The following is a 17,334-nucleotide window of genomic DNA, read 5'->3' as shown; positions in this document are numbered from 1 at the left end:
TGACTGGGTAGGGATTTGAACCCTCATCTCCCAGGTCCTAGTTCAAAACTCTATTCACTACACCACAATGGCAATTACCCATAAAATTTTAGAATTATAAATGTTACAGGAGCAAAACCATTTAACCACCTAAATATCAATGTATTGAAGAACCTGTTTAAATTTAAACAGATTAGTACAATTATTTATTTATAATTCTGTTTTATAAAAGCATTTTATATCACCTTTTGATCCTAACACAGACCCCAGTTATTTTAAAAAATAACCTACAGTCTTAATATTGAATGGAATGGAGTCTAATGCAAGGATAGGTTTTTAAAAAAATGGGTTGCATGCAAGCAAAATATTTTCAGGTCGGAGAACTGTACAAAGGCTCCAAGGCAAAGAGCCACACGCATAGAAGACTATGTGACCACCGTTGTGCTTGTATTCTCATAGAATAGTTTGAAGCTGAAGTTCAGAAGGCTCCCAGACCCTGTTCCACCCCCACTCACCCTTATAGCATATCTGCACCGTGAGGGGACTCTGGGTGAATACTTCATACCTGTTGCTCCAAAGAAAGGGACCTATTCCACACCTGTTGTCTGTTTTGCTAAAGAAGGGGAGCACCCAGAGTGAATCTAGTGTCTCCCTTTCACCAGCTCTTTTCCTGCCTCTCTCTTAGTGTCCAGGATTGTGCATAGTCTTCCCACAAAGCTGTGCTTAGGTGCACACGTCTAGTTATTGGGTGTGAGTGTTAGTACCCTGTTGGTACCTGTTGAACAGCATTCCCATGTGTGGAAGAAACCATTGTAGAGATCACTCTCGTTGAATGTGGGCATACTTTGAAATGGACCCTTTTTGCTTAATTTATTTAGCCATTTTCTAGTGTCACTTGCCTACTGAAAAATATTCACCCCATAAGGTCTGCCTTTATATAGTGGGCCACATGACAGAGTGCTTTCTCCTCTCTTCTTTTGCATAGGTTATCTGTACTGGCACAGTGCAATTCTTTATAATCTCTGCCAGAATACAATATCAGTTGGCAGCAGTGGAACAGCATAGCTGCATTATGGTGGTCCCATTATGCTTTTATACAAAAGCTATTCATAGAAGTTACTGGGTCCTGAGAGTGATTTTAAAGCTAACTTTAGCAGCAAGTTTACTTGTGAACCCACTTTCAAAATGTTTGATTAAAACTGTGGAATTTTTGCTCTTGAGGGCAAGTATCCATTGTTGTTGTTGTTACGTGCCTTCAAGTCGATTATGACTTATGGCGACCCTATGAATCAGCGACCTCTAATAGCATCCGTTATAAACCACCCTGTTCAGATTTTGTAAGTTCAGGTCTGTGGCTTCCTTTATGGAATCAACCCATCTCTTGTTTGGCCTTCCTCTTTTTCTACTCCCTTCTGTTTTTCCCAGCATTATGGTCTTTTCTAGTGAATCCTGTCTTCTCATGATGTGTCCAAAGTATGATAACCTCAGTTTCATCATTTTAGCTTCTAATGATAGTTCTGGTTTAATGTGTTCTAACACCCAATTTGTCTTTTTCACGGTCCATGGTATCTGCAAAGCTCTCCTCCAACACCACATTTCAAATGAGTTGATTTTTCTCTTACCCACTTTTTTCCCTGTCCAGCTTTCACATCCATACATAGAGATCAGGAATACTATGGTCTGAATGATCCTGACTTTAGTGTTCGGTGATACATGTTTGCATTTGAGGACCTTTTCTAGTTCTCTCATAGCTGGCCGTCCCAGTCCTAGCTTTCTTCTAATTTCTTGACTATTGTCTCCATTTTGGTTAACGACTGTGCCAAGGTATTGATAATCCTTGACAAGTTCAATGTCCCCATTGTCAACTTTAAAGTTACATAGATCTTCTGTTGTCATTACTTTAGCCTTCTTGACATTCAGCTGCAGTCCTACTTTTGTGCTTTTCTCTTTAACTTTCATCAGCATTTGTTTCAAATCATTACTGGTTTCTGCTAGTAGTATGGTATCGTCTGCATTTCTTAAATCATTGGTATTTTTCCCTCCTATTTTCACACCTCCATCTTAGTCCAATCCCATTTTCTGTATGATATGTTCTGCATATAGATTAATCAAAAAGGGTGATAAAATACACCCCTGTCTCACACCCTTTCTGATGGGGAACCAATCAGTTTCTCCATATTTTGTCCTTACTGTAGCCTCTTGTCCAGAGTATAGGTTGCACATCAGGAGAATCAGATACTGTGGCACCCCCATTTCTTCTAAAGCATTCCATAGTTTTTCATGATCTACACAATCAAAGGCTTTGCCGTAATCTATAAAGCATAGGGTGATTTTCTTCTGAAATTCCTGGTCCGTTCCGTTATCCAACATATGTTTGCGATATGATCCCTGGTGCCTCTGGCAGCTTGGGCGTCTGGCGTTTCTCGCTCCATATATGGTAAGAGCCTTTGTTGTAGAATCTTGAGCATTACTTTACTTGCATGGGATATTAAGGCAATAGTTTGATAATTACTGCATTCCCTGGGATCCCCTTTCTTTGGAATTGGGATATAGAACACTTCCAGTCTGTGGGCCATTGTTTAGGTTTCCACATTTGTTGACAATTTTTTGTCAAAATTTGGACAGATTCAGTCTCAGTAACTTGTAGCAATTCTATTGATATGCCATCTGTTCCTGGTGATTTGTTTCTTCCAAGTATTTTGAGATCAGCTTTCACCTCACATTCTAGAATTTCTGGTTCTTCATCATGCGGTTCCTCCATGAATGAGTCTGTCATCCTTGCATCTCTTATATAGTTCTTCAGTGTATTGCTTTCATCTGCCTTTTATCTCATCTCAGTCAATCAGTATGTTTCCCTGTTGATTATTCAACATCCCTACTCTTGGTTTAAATTTCCCTTTAATTTCTCTAATCTTTTGGAATAGGGCTCTTGTTATCTTTTTTTGTTGTCCTCTTCTATTTCATGATCTGTACCACAGTCTGCTCCTGGTCTTGTTTTCGCAAAAAGTATGGAACTTCTCCATCTTCTGCTACCAATTATATAATCAATTTGATTCCTATATTGACCATTTCGTGATGATCACATGTACAGTCATCTTTTCAGTTGCTCAAAAAATGTGTTTGCAAGAAACAAATTGGCTTCACAGAATTTAATAAGTCTCTCTTCTGCTTAATTTCTATCTCCTAAGCCCCATTGTCCCACAATTTCTAGTTCTTCTCTGTTCTCTACTTTTGCATTCCAATCCCCCATGATTATCAGAACATCCATGTTTAAATTGACATAATTTTCACTTCTTGGATCTTTTGCTATTTATCTGTTGATTGCAAATAGTGTAGTAACAGCTACAGAGCAAGACAGGATGAAATTAAAAGTCTTCACCACTGAACTTCTGTTGTGAATACAAACTTACTTGGCCTATAATTCCATGAAATATACTGCATGGAAAACCTTTAAAAATAAAATGGTGCAGTTGACAATTATGCTAGCCAGGATCTGGGCCTTAGTTATCTCTGTCTTATGCTAACCATGTGTTCAGGTTTTAAAAAGAAGAAAATCCTAGCAACTCTTACTTGGCAATGGAGTGGACATATAATATGTCAAGTCCAAAATGGACCTCTGGACCCAAATGAAATACTCTGGGCTTGTAGATAATGCTGAGTGGCCAGCTGCCAGGCATCGTACTGCTGTGCCCCACAGCCGATAATTTTGCAATGGTAGCTGCAGACCTTTTGTCAAACAAGGGGAGGAAGCCTGTTACAGATGGGTCTTTTGGATTAGAGGGGAATGTAAATGAATTGTGTAAAGATGGATATAGGGCTATGATACTGTTTGGTATCTGTAGAGGCCAGGGAGTAGGGTACAGTTAGAACTGTCTAGTTTGTTGTATGCCCTAGCCTGGATTAATAAACCAGTGAAGGGAAGTTAAATTGTGAATTCTGCAGCATCTCTACATGCAAAAGCAATTTCATTAGTGCCCTTGTGCCCCAAAAGACACTTTTTGTGAATTTAAATATGAAGAGCTGGGATTAAATTTCAGTTTTTTCTTAGATTTTGTGGGTACAATACAGTGTTAGTCATACTCAGAATACGCCTCTTGAAATCAATGAACTCTATTCCAGTGATTTCAGTTGGCCTACTCTAAATATGACTAAGGTTTGCAATCCAATACACACTTCCCTGGGGGAGCTTGCTTCTGAGTAGACATGTATTGGATTGCATCCTTGGTTAGGTATTACCCAATGAGTGTCCCTTTGGCAAGTTTCTTTCAGTTGCAGTGCCATCTGTTACATGAGAATAATAAAAGGCCTGCATTGCAGATTTGCTGTGATTATGGAAAAGTACCATCTTAGATAATTAATAATAATAAAGTAAGCATGTGTGAGCCTTATTTTGATTGCTTTTTCAGCTTGTCAAGATTCCCAAAACTGATCTCCCAAATGAAGTGCATACCTTTAATTTTTATTTGTCAAATGTTGGCAAAGATAATCCTCAGGGAAGCTTTGACTGCGTCCAGCAAACAGTTTCAAGGTAATGTTTTCGGAAGGGGAAATAAAATTGTTTGTTTTTTGTTTTTAATTGCTGCCATGATCTGAAGAGTAATTGAAATAAACCATTGATGAAGAATCCCACTCCTAATTTAAACGTTACTTTAAAATGCCTCCTGCTATGGTCTCCAGCAGAATGCAATTATCTGTGGGAAATAATCTTATTGAAAGAATCTTGTTCCCCTTCTGCTATTTGACGTGGCTTTCCCTTTTTATCCTATAAACTGCTGAAGTATCCTGCCCCATTTATGTTACAGAATTTCTTTGTAGCAGGAATATATGTGTAACTCTTAGAGATAATCAAAAAACTCATATATTTAATACAGAACAAACAGGAAGAACTTTTATTACTCAGTCTGTAAAAATGGAGAATGCACCCAGGATGCTATTGGTGAATCATGCCTTTGCCATAGGATGGAGTGAAAGGAATTATTAACTATGTATTATTGGCACAAATGCATTGTGTGTATTAAAGAATTTCAGTATGAACCAGGAAAAAAAGTTGTGGCTTCTTAGAAACTGCTTTTTGAGGTTTCAGCTTCTGTAAGCACCAGACTGCTTCATCTAATGATCAGAGGGGGTTGAGCAGATAATTGTATATGTACACACACTTTGCCATTTTGTAAACTCTTGATCTTGAAGCACCCATAAATATTACTGTGGGTTGGTGGGATATGGAGGACTTTAAGTGTGCACATCTGTGCATACTTAGAAGGAACAAGCTCTAAACTCAACAGGACTGATTTCTGAGTAAAAATGTTAAGGATCAATTCTGTAAATTTAAACATCAAATCTAATTACCCTTTAACAGAAAGCATGAGTAGTTCTTAAGTCTTATTCGAACTCTTCTTCATGGTACATAGCTCAGTAGAAACACATCATGCCAGGTCACACATCATGCCAAACCATGGTTTTAGCTTTGGCATGATCAGGGAAGAGCTACTGTGAGCCTTAGGCTCATGCTCTCATTCCTCTCTCTTTCTCCCCCATAGCCAAGAGGAAGATTTCAGTAATTCTGCACCCCCACTTTCTGCTAAGGATGGTCACCTGGGAGGAAGGGACATTGTATCAGGTCGGGGTTCATGGTGGCTCTACCCCGTTCATGCACATAGCATTAAACCATGGTTGAGCATTATGTGCAAACTAGACTAGTATCAGGTGCTAGGGGTCAACAGCAGGAGAGGGCTATTGTTTTCTAGCCCTGATTATGGGGCTTCCAGAGGCAGCTGGTTGGCCACTACATAAAACAAGAATTTAGACTGGATTTTTTTTTATCTGATCCAGTAAGGCTGCTCCTATGTTTTTCACCAAATTTGTTGCTCTTGCTTTAACAAACAAAGTCAATTCATTTTACTGCATGTTTGTATAAACTAAACATTGGTGCGTTGTTTTTTGTTGTTGCTTGAGTTTTAAACAGATTTCTATACACTACTAGCGAACAGATTAATCTTTTACAGTTCATAACTTGGCCTTAAATGGCCAGAAGGAAATTGAATAGTATCTTTTCAGACTTAGTTATGCTATATACTTTCAATATGTTTTAAATAAGTTTTATTTTATTTTTCCATTATTGCGTAGTACTGGATCCTCACAGCTCAGTTGCCTGGGATTTATACAGGACAAAATTACAGTATGTGCAACAAATGATTCTTACCAAATGACTAGAGAACGTATGACCCAAGCAGAAGAAGAGTCTCGCAATCGAAGTACAAAGGTCATAAAACCTGGTGGACCATATGTAGGTATGACTGTATTTTTTCCCCTTCTATAATAGCCTGTAGCTAACTGTTTTAACAGTTAAAGTATAAAATGTTGCCTTTCTTCAGAAAGTCTTATAGCTCTGATTTCAGACACTTCCTACTGCTAGGGTTGTGCATGATATGTCTGTATGCAGCCCGTAGTTTCCCCACCCCATCTTAGTGTTGCTTTGTGCCATGGCTGTTTACTATCTCCACTATTATTTTAAGCATGTTGCATGTGAAGTTCTACCTGGATCTGAACAGTCTGTTCTGGGTGATGATGGGTGTCTATATGTGTGTGTCTATGCCGAAGAGTCTTGATACTGTGCCATAGTAGAAAAAGGCACATTTTTTCCCATTCCAAAACCAGTGGCAACTGAGATTGAATAATGATTGGGTTTGTACAAAGCATTGTTAATTGCCAAATTAGGTGTGTGCACAACATGCCATGATCTCAGAGGAATCATTACTAATAGTGGAGGCTGCATTCTGAATACTGTGACCAACTAAGTCTAAATTTACTGGTGCATACAATCAAACATCCAGCATTAAGTATATACTCTGTAGGAAGTTGACACATATGACTTCTGTACTATGCAACATTGTCTAGTTGTGCTCACCAGTTTTGCTACTTACATCAGAGTTTTCCTTGCCATTGTCATCATTTCTGATGTTATACAGCACCAGTTTGCTATCAACAATGCATATGCTCATTGTGTGGGGCTTTTCCACATAGCTGTTGTAACGTGGATTCTGTAGGTATACTTGCTGTGTATATTCAGACTGGCTCTGATCTCCCTGTGTAAATCTCTGGTACAGTAATACCACAGTTAACAAAGTACATGTGTTCTTAGACATTACTTCTTTAACAGAAACTTTGGTACCAGAGGTAGGAAAACATGGAAAGAATAGGGACAGGTTCCTACACCACAAAAAGGAAGAGTCTTTCCAAATATTTCGCAAACTTTTTATTCAAAACTGACAATACGCATGTCTGAAATGAAACAACCAGATCAGATAAGCCTTGTGTACAGACCACTTGAGGGCTGCTTTCAAAATACATCAAGGGATGCCTGCCTTGCCTTTATTCTTTTATCATGTAAATAAAAAATGTACTGCCTTCAAGTCGATTCCAACTTATGGCGACCCTATGAAGAGGGTTTTCATGAGGCTGGGAGGCAGTGACTGGCCCAAGGTCACCCAGTGAGCTTCATGGCTGTGTGGGGATTCGAACCCTGGTCTCCCAGGTCATAGTCCAATACCTTAACCACTACACCACACTGGCTTTCTCCACTACACCACACTGGCTATATGTATGTAGCATCTTGCTATAGCAAGATTTTGAGCCCAGTTCTCTCCATACACTTGAGCAGGCAGGCAAGGGGCCACACACACACACCGTGCTTGGTCTCTCTCCACCATCCTCCCCTACATTCAAGCAGACATGTCTGCAGTAAACAGTGTTTCCAAAACCCAAAGCACTGTTTACTGCAGAGACTCCTGTGCCACCTGGCAAGGAGTGCCATTCCAACCATGCATGAGTCCAGTAGACAAGGAGCCACATTCTGACTATGTCAGAGTGTGCGCCCTTTTAATTTTGTTAAAAGGAGCTTCTTCCTTGAGGATTTGTTAACTGAGGTATTACTGTATTACAGATCTGATCAAAATGGCTTGCATGGGTTTCAGACGTTAAAGCAAGCATTTAAAATCATGTCCACACAAGTAGATTTTATCTAGAGCTATAACCTCTCTTTAATTCTGTCAAGGTGTAATTCTGTGCATTTTGTACTCTGAAATAAGCACAATTGGTTTGGTTCTAGACTGGCTGTTCTGTAAATGCAAGGGCTCTTCACCCCTCCCATTCACGAATGGACTGAGATCCAGTAGAAGCTCCCAATTATCTCCAATTTCCCTTTTTAGTCCTGCTCCCCTCCCCTGCAACTGCGTCTCACACCACTTCATGGGGTTTCTTAACCCTCCTGAGCAGATTTTCAAGAGGAAGGAGGAATTCATAAATTTGCCTTCCCTCCCTTCCTTTGAAAATGGAAATGGACTGCCCTCAAGTCAATCCCGACTTATGGCAACCCTATGAATAGGGTTTTCATGGTAAGCAGTGTTCAGAGGGGGTTTACCATTGTAGGGGGATTTGAACCCTGGTCTCCCTTCGTTTAGCATGAACAAAGTCTGCCAATCAGAAATATGGATCCAGCCTGTTGACTTCAGTGAGACTTATTGCTATGTATAAGTGTATATAGGATTGTAGCTGACTGTCATCTGCGTGTGTTGACTAGCGCCAAAGTACATTGCTTGAGAGTAAGCCATGGTTAAACATTTGTGCTGTGGGAATAACCGTCTGTCTGGTAGTGATGGAATTATTAAACTTGATGGCATAATGTCAGGTTCATCTGTATTCTGCTGAATGCTATAGTTACAATTTTAGCAATATTTTCTAATGTGTGTCAGGATTGCTGAAGTAGATACAAATTGCTGTTTTTAAATTTTTTTATTCTAAGGTGCAGTGCCTCAGTACATTGAAATAATAGAATCCGAATTAGAAGGTATTTCAGAGGTCATCTAGTCCAGCCCCCAACATTCATGTTGGCGGTTGTATTTTAACAGGATTTTAGATGGCACTAGTAAAAACAATGAAGGAAGAGAGACTAGCTGAGACAGTATTATGGCCAACTTGTATTCTGTCACACATATTAAAAAAAGTTAAACCATAATATTCAGACGTACTTTAAAAAAAACTGTAAAAATACACACAGAAATGTCTGGATTAAAATTATGTCCTGCGATAACAGCAGTTCTGCTAGTCACAACTTTTCACAACTATAACAACATATTAAGGCCACATTCACACTGTACATTTATTCCACTTTAAACAGTCATGGTTTCCCCCAAAGAATCCTGGGAAGTGTAGTTTGTGAAGGGTGTTGAGAGTTGCTAGGAGACCCCTATTCTCCTCACACAGCTACTATTCCTGGAGTAGTTAAACAGTTAGTCCTTTTCCCCAGACAACTCTGGGAACTGCCGGCCTGTAAGGGGACTATGGCTTTCCTAATAACTCTCAGTATCCTTCACAAACTACACTTCCCAGAATTCTTTGGGGGAAACCATGACTGTTTAAAATGGAATAATAGTGGAATAAATGTACAGTGTGAATGTGGCCTAAGTGCGTAGGTCAGCCTTTCCCAACCAGTGTGCCTCCAGATGTTGTTGGACCACAACTCCCATCAGCCAGCATTGCCAATGGTCAGGAAAGATGGGGATTGTGGTCCAACAACATCTGGAGGCACACTGGTTGGGAAAGGCTGGCCTAGGTGTTAAAGGTAGCAACAATATATGTGCTGGTGTCTGCTGCTGCTCATAATAGTGGTAGGCACAGAATTGCTAATGATAGCAATTGATGGTGGATTAACGTTAAATTGTGATGGTTGCACAAACAGTGCCTTACAGAATAATCCTACACATGTCGACTCAGGAGTAAGACTTCCTGAGTGGCGCTTGTTCCCAGGCAAGTGAGCATAGGATTGTCACCTGAGTGAAGGAGAATGGGGAAGCTCCATATTTAATCTTTAATATGGGTGCTGATGTTCTTCAGTTGTTGGGTAATGTACCAAGGAAGTACCAGCTCCCTGCAGATTCATGGAAATAAGGTAGGCTAGAGGAGGGCTCTGGGTTTGGAGAAACATAGTGGTGAGAATTAAGCTTTGTGGGATAATAGGAATCAACTGCAGTTGATTCATTTGGGTGAATGACTTTAGTTAATTTTCCATTTATGTGACAATTTTAATGCTTTTTAACAGGAATTCAAGCTGTTCTTTGTAGTAGGGCTAGCACCAAGTTTTACTTTATTGACTTTAGAAACTTGAGTTGTACACGCTCAAAATGTATGTTTAGGATTAAGTGTCATTTTCTTGTTTTACAAATAACTATAAATGTTCTCTCACAAGTCAGGTGTGATTTTCTTGTTTTACCTCCCAGTTATTATGCAATATATTGGCAACTTGACTAGTATTTTACTATTGCATCAAGACAAATACTCCCCTTAATTCTAACCTACAGTCAACAATAAATGTACTAGAACCAAAGCACTGCCTTGGAAGTTAAATGTTTACTGCGAATGGCGAGTGCAGATTTACTGATATGTCTACAGTATTACACAACTTGTCTGAGAACTGCTAGAAAATTAATATTCCTCTAGGTTTCACTTGGCAAAAACAGAATACTATTAGCATGATTATGTCTTTTGCCCCATCTGCAAGGTGAAAATAGTCACCTACCTTACAAGTTGTTGAAGACAAAAGAAAATCAAGACTTACATGAGTGGAAATTAAAAGTGTTATAAAAACTAATTTTCTAAGATTTAGCTTTGCTTCCAAAAGCTGTTTAATGATTTGCCAAGTGGCCAGTGCATTGCAAAGAATGCCATTACTGAAATCCTAAATGTATATACTTGGAAATGAATCCTGATGGTTTCAATGAGAGTTGCTTCTAAATAAATATCAGGTTGGATCCAGAGAAGATTAAACAGAATTCCCCTTGCTTTTCTGGTTTCTATCCCTACACACACATATATGTCCCCCAAAATGCCATTCCTGAAAATAGGCAAACAGCATGGAATGGCATGGGATAGAGCACAGGGAGCTGTAGCAGGACAGGGAACTGGAGGAATTTGGTGGGGCTGCTTTGTTGCAAATGGAAATGCTTTTCTGCTTGCACAAGACATTTGTGGGTCCAAGCCATAGTTGCACTCAAGCTGTTAGAAATTAGATCTTAGCTTCCATCTTACTGAAAAGACTAACATTCTCACTAAGGATTGTTACCATAACCAGATGGGATTTCCTAACAGAGCCAGTGTGGTGTAATGGTTAGGGTGTTGTACTATGACCTGAGAAACTAGGGTTTGAATCCTCATTCAGCCATGAAGCTCCCTAGGGTCAGTCACTGTCTCAGCCTAATCTACCTCACAAGGGTTGCTGTGAGGATAAAATGGGGAGGAGAGAACTATGTACAACAACTTTAGCTCCGTGGAGGAAAGGTGGGATATAAATCTTACTTACACTGTCATGAAGTCATGCAGCATGACATGGGGTCGGGGGGCTGCAGCAAAGACAACTTACCTGGGGAGCAGGCAAGCTACGCAATGGGGGACGAGATCCAGGCGTGAGAAGCAGGTGGCCTGGGAAGGTCAGGTGTGAGAGGCTGGTGGCGGTGGTGGGAGAGGCCCAGCATTGCTGGACGCAAAAGGCTGGATGAAGGAGAGGCAGGAGAGGCTCAGCATGGCTGGGCGGGAGAGGCCTGGCATGACCAGGCACGAAAGGCTGGAGGTGTTGACGGCAGGAGAGGCTTGGCATGGCTGGGTGCTAGAGGCTGTATTGCCCGCCCTTCACCAGGAGGTCCCAGGGTCGGTTACCGAAATTTAAAATAATAGAACAAATAGTAGGAGATGGTCTTCAAAAATTCGGAAAGTAATCTCGCAGCTGTCAAAAGGACTTTTAGTTATAGATGTCAAGAAACTGCTAGTAGAATTAAATTGTCTCTTCTACTTAATTTTGGACCCATTTTCCCACGTTCAGAATTTGCAAAGTGCGAATACAAGTGTGCTATTCACTTTGTTTCATTAGAAAGAATAGTTGAGAGAAGTGGATAAGGACAGAAACCAGCAAGACATTTCATCATTTCTATCAGGTTGAAAAGATTATGATACAACATTCGTGGTCTGGAAATGATGTGGTTATTTTGGCCGGGAGTCCCACTAGCACCATGAGTTTTTTTTATATAATTGTATTAAAGTACGCGCTCTTGTGATTAGAGAGAATAGGTGAATCCCACTTTGCATTGGAGATTTTTCTTCCTCTCCCCCTGCCCCTGCATCTGCTCTAGAGGTCTCCCAACCCCCCAGAACAGATTTGGGAGACTTGTAGTGGGAAGGAGAGGAAGAAGTAATCTCATTTGTGCAAGTGGCAGTCTGATGTGCTAGTCGGACACTACAGTTGGATATCATCCAATAAAGAGAGTTGCGTTGGTGATTACATCTTTACACAAATTATATTGTCTTAATATTGACCAAACCTATCCATTGCAAATATACTGCAGGGTTTTACTTTAGTCTTGAAATATTTATTTATTTATTTCATTTGTATGCCACCTGTGAGGCGTCCTTCCCTGGCTCTCCCTGTCAGGTTCCTACCTGCTCGTAGTTACTGCCTGGCAAACAACTCTCTAAACCCCACCAAGCAACCCACTCAGTTCTCTTCTCCCCCCAGATTCCACTCTCACTCTTCCTTTTATACATTCAGCCATTTTAAACACTCAGCCAATCATCTCGCATTCTACTGCCCATTCACTCCCCCTCTTTCACTCCACTTACCATGTATCTTCTAAAACAACAACACTTACCATATATACATTAATATAGGAACATCACACCGCCCCATTGCCAAAGCTCTCTGGGCGGTTTACAACATATAAGGGTAACAAAATTAAATCTATTGTTACCAGTATTAATATCAGTTATAAGTACAAAGAAGAAACAAATCTCTAACATGATAGTAAATCTATTTATATATTTTTAATCCCTAGTATGTCATAAACTTGAATTAATTTTTTTTTCTCTCTCCAGTGTTCAGTTTGGGAGCAAATTGTGGGTAACTCGTTTTTGTCTGAGGTAGAGAGCGATGAAGATTATCTTGTTTATCTTGGTACGTAGGTAAAAGAGTACAGATTCGGAAAGCACCACAAAGTATTCCAGATGCAGTGCCTGAGAGGAAAAGGTCCACCCCTATCAATCCAGCAAATACAATACGCAAGACGCATGCAAACAACAGTATTTCTCAACGGCCATATAGGGATAGAGTGATTCACTTACTGGCACTGAAAACCTACAAGAAACCAGAGCTCCTTGCTCGCTTACTGAAAGATGGTGTTAGTCAAAAAGACAAGAATTCCCTTGCAACTATTCTGCAACAGGTGAGACTATTTGTTTACTCTCCTATACCTTCTCATATTTTTGTTGTTTTTGATAGTTATGGTGTGTTTATTGCCATGCTTAACCTAATGTTAGCGAGCCAAGTTGGGATTTCTCTTCCTCTCCCTCTCCCTCTCCAATGCCACCAGTTATGCAGACATCTGTATGACAAAGTAGTTGGAAGTTTAGGTCTAAATCTAAAGCATCTTGCAACATCTTCCCCAGTGCAGTTTGTGCAAAAGCTCTCAAGAGAGAGCTTGTGAAAGGTATTGCACAAATGGAAGAACTGCTTTGGATTTGTGGACACTTTTCTCATGCAGCATTTTTCTGCTTAGTCAGAAACACCCCTTCAGTGAATAATTGAAGAAGGGCATCTTTGATTCCAAGCCAAAGGATTTAAACAACCCAGTTAAAAAGAGTGTCTTTCCTAAAATTATAAATAGAAAATGGATGTCATTATGTTTCTTACAACTTGGGTGCATAATAAATTTGAGTATTTTATAAATAAATGAGAAGTTGGAAGACATTTATTCCTCTTGGGATCAAAAATAAAAGCCATATATGTTAAAATTCTCATTTTAAGAATTAAGAAAAATAGACTCTTCAAGGAGATATTTCTAAATCCAGGGAGGTTGCATATCAGGCAGTTTAAGAACTTTGCATTCTGCTCCAAGAGATAGTTGGGTGTGCCAGAAAGAACACATGTTGGAGAAAAGAGAGATGCACAATCACTAGCAAAATAAAAAGACAGCATGTCTGAGAAGAAAATAAGAGATGAGCAGAGTGGCTAGTGAGCTAGAGGCTCCCAGAAGGGGAGGCACAAACATTGAGGAAGCTGACAAAGATGTGAAGACGGAAGGGAGGGAAGAGAGTGGAAGGGCCAAGAGGAATTGGCAAGCACTTCTCCAAAGGAGCCATAAAAGGTGAGATAGACAAATGAAGGAGTGAGGGATGGGAGAAACTATCTTAGCTGCAAAGCTGGTTTGGGGTACACAGAATTGGTGTGCGATATTGTCCACTGAAGATATTATAAAACTTTGCTATGGGGGAATCCTATGATGATAAGAGCTCTAATGTCACTTTGAGTGCCAAGCTCATCGAGTTTCTGAACATAAGAAACTTTCTGGTGTTCTAAGGAACCTTAGGACCTGGGGGAAAAGGTTTATAGAAATTCATAATATTTTTCTCCTGGTACTGTTTAAAATGTGAACCAAAGGGAACTTTTATCAAAGATTCTCTCTTCCCTTGTTCCCAAATTAATTGAATATGCTGAAGGAGAACTCTAGGAAGTGATTATATAATAGGGTTTTAAAACAGTAAAATTGACAGGAGTAAGAAAATAAAAAGTAAGATTGAGGTATTTCCAAAGGAATTTAGAAAAGGAGTGGGTTCTCTTGATTTAGTCAAAGATATGGAAAAGAAATATCTTAGGCTGCAATCTAATACATGTCTACTCAGAAATAAGCTCCATTGGGGTCAATGGGACTTACTCCCAGATAAGTGTGTTGGACTGCAGCCTTAGTTAAATGGGCTGAACTGAAATTCACTCTATAGAAGGATTTTACTCATTAAAATGAAATCTTTGAAATCTTATTTGTCAACTGTTGAAATGATCTTGAATTAGGCAGTCGATGAAGTATGAAATCCTATGGTCATAGAATCATAGAATACTAGAGTTGTAAGGGCCCTATAAGGCCATCAAGTCCAGCCCCTTGTTCATTGCAGGAATCCAAATTAAAGCATACCTGATAGGTGCCTGTCCAGCTGCCTCTTGAATGCAAGAGAGGACTGAGAGGAGATATGATAGCACTTCAATTACTTGAAAGGTTGTCACACAGACGCAGGCCATCATCTCTTCTCAATCATCCCAGAATGCAGGACATGGAATAATGGGCTCAACTTACAGGAAGACTATTTGGCTGAACATCAGGAAAACTTCCTAACTGTTAGAGTGGTAAGACAATGGAACCAATTACCTAGGGAGGTGGTGGACTGTCCAACACTGGGATTCAATTGGTAATTGGTACTTGAACAGTGCTATCATATCTCCTCTCTGTCTTTTCTTCTCAGGGCTAAACATGCCCAGGTCTTTCAATCTCTCCTCGTAGGGCTTTGTTTCCAGTCCCCTAATCATCCTTGTTGCCCTCCTCTGAACCTGTACTAACCCAACTCATCCCTGCCTGTGACTCCACTCTTCCACCTCCATAATGCTTGACTACCTGAAGGTTTCCTGGTCCCTTGAAACACTCCATCCTTTTCTCCTGATTGGAACTGTCTTACAAAACACCTGTGTGATGCCACCTCCATGTCCTTCCTCAAAACCCACCTTTCCCATAAAGGTTTTCATTCAGTCCCCTAGATTCTATGCCCTGTAGGAACTTATCCAGTTTCCAAGCCTAGGGATATCTAATTGAAGCAAGCACATGTTCTTTCCCTGTTTATTACTGCCTCCACTCCCCCCCCCCTGTTTAACCTGTATTGAATTTTTAGATCATAAGCTCCATTGGAAAGGTCCTCTTGTACTCCATAAATAATTATACAGCCACATAAGTGGCTGTATACTATAGCCAGCGTGGGTTTTTCGCATTCCACAGTGTTACCCCTTATGCCATTCTGATGCTTCCCATAAGCTCATTTCAAAACAAAACCTTACAAAACTTACACTCCTGAACTCAGAAACACTTGCTTAAGAACCCTTTCAATTTTCATGGCAATACACAAAACAGTCAGAGAGAATAACGAGTTCAAAGTCTAAAAAGAGAGAGAGAAACCCCACAGCCCTTTTGGACTTTTTTCCATCAGAGTTCTCATAATCTGTTGAAATTCATTAAAAATCAGCCATGTTCACAGAGTACCTGTAATCTTAATACTGACCTTGCCCCATACTCTGACCTTCATCTTCTGCAGTTTAAAAGTTTTTAAAAAATGCCTGGCTGATTTTTAATTAATAAATTTTGGCAGGAACCCTATGATAGCGTCGGGCATGCTCAGTAAGAACCGACTGTCAGAGTTCTAAAAGCCAGACTCCCAGCTGCTGGGCTTGCCTAATCAGGTGGCCACACCCCCACCAGATTTTGATTTCACTTGAGACAGTAATGGCTTTCCTCAGAGAATCCTGGGAAGTGTAGTTTGTGAAGGGTGCTGCGAGGAGATTCCTATTCCACTGAGAAAGCTCCAGCAGCCAGACTGGTTTAACAGTCAGCCACTCTGATTGAAGGTCTGTGAGGGGACAGGGCTTCTCCTAGCAGCTCTCTGCACCCTTCACTAACTACATTTCCCAGGATTCTTTGAGAGAAGCCATGAGTGTCCAAAGTGAAATAAAGGCTTGGTATGGATGTGGCCAGGGACAGCTTTGGTTTAAATTTGGGTGGGAGGCTACATGTGCCTGCTGTAGAATAAAATGGTGGGGGAAACACTGAAAAGCAATGATACTGTTCACAATGTTTTCCTTTTGGAAATGAAAGGGACTTCCCTTCTGCCCAGTGTCCAACCACCCAATCTCCTCCCCCTCTCCTCACTGCCCCACCCCCAGGCCAGTGTTGGGCTATGACCTGGGAGACCAGGATTCAAATCCCCACACAGCCATGAAGCTCACTAGATGACCTTGGGCCAGTCACTGCCTCTCAGCCTCAGAGGAAGGCAGTGGCAAAACCACCTCTGAATACCGTTTACCATGAAAACCCTATTCATAGGGTCGCCATAAGTCGGGATCGACTTGAAGGCAGTCCCTTTCCATTTTCCAACATGATTGCACAGAAATAAATCTCATTGAACTCAAAACGAATGCAGATTATCAAACCCACCCTCCCTTCTCCCCCCTTCCTTTGCCCCTCATTCCCCGTCCCCTTCCAATTCCCTCCTTCCCTTTCCCTCTCCTCCCCCTCCCCTTCCTCCTCCCCATGGTCAGTTTTACCTATCGTAAGCATGATTGCATGGAAGTAAATACCATTGAACTCTATAAGCATGCAAATGATCAATCCTACCCTCCCCCCCTTCCTTTGCCCCCCTCCAATACGCTCCTTCCCCTCCTGCCCCATGGTCAGTTTTTCCTATCCTAACCAAGATTGCATGGGAGTAAATCCCATTGAACTCAATAAG

The 17,334-nt window shown here is 40.6% G+C and overlaps 1 protein-coding gene across 1 annotated transcript in view; it reads left to right on the top strand.

Annotated features, from left to right (window-relative positions):
* The window catches only part of ELL2 (elongation factor for RNA polymerase II 2), a 58,605-nt gene that overhangs the window by 16,950 nt on the left and 24,321 nt on the right, over positions 1-17,334 (top strand). The window contains exons 3-5 of the mRNA XM_061622661.1: positions 4,386-4,507; positions 6,103-6,266; positions 12,979-13,238. Of these exons, the coding sequence (XP_061478645.1) occupies positions 4,386-4,507; positions 6,103-6,266; positions 12,979-13,238 (546 nt within the window). The remainder of the gene's footprint in view (positions 1-4,385; positions 4,508-6,102; positions 6,267-12,978; positions 13,239-17,334) is intronic.

This window comes from Rhineura floridana, chromosome 1 (genome assembly GCF_030035675.1).
Source record: "Rhineura floridana isolate rRhiFlo1 chromosome 1, rRhiFlo1.hap2, whole genome shotgun sequence".
Classification (NCBI taxonomy): Eukaryota; Metazoa; Chordata; class Lepidosauria; order Squamata; family Rhineuridae; genus Rhineura; species Rhineura floridana.
The sequence above is the reverse complement of the archived record's forward strand: the minus strand, read 5'-3'. Positions and strand labels throughout refer to the sequence as shown.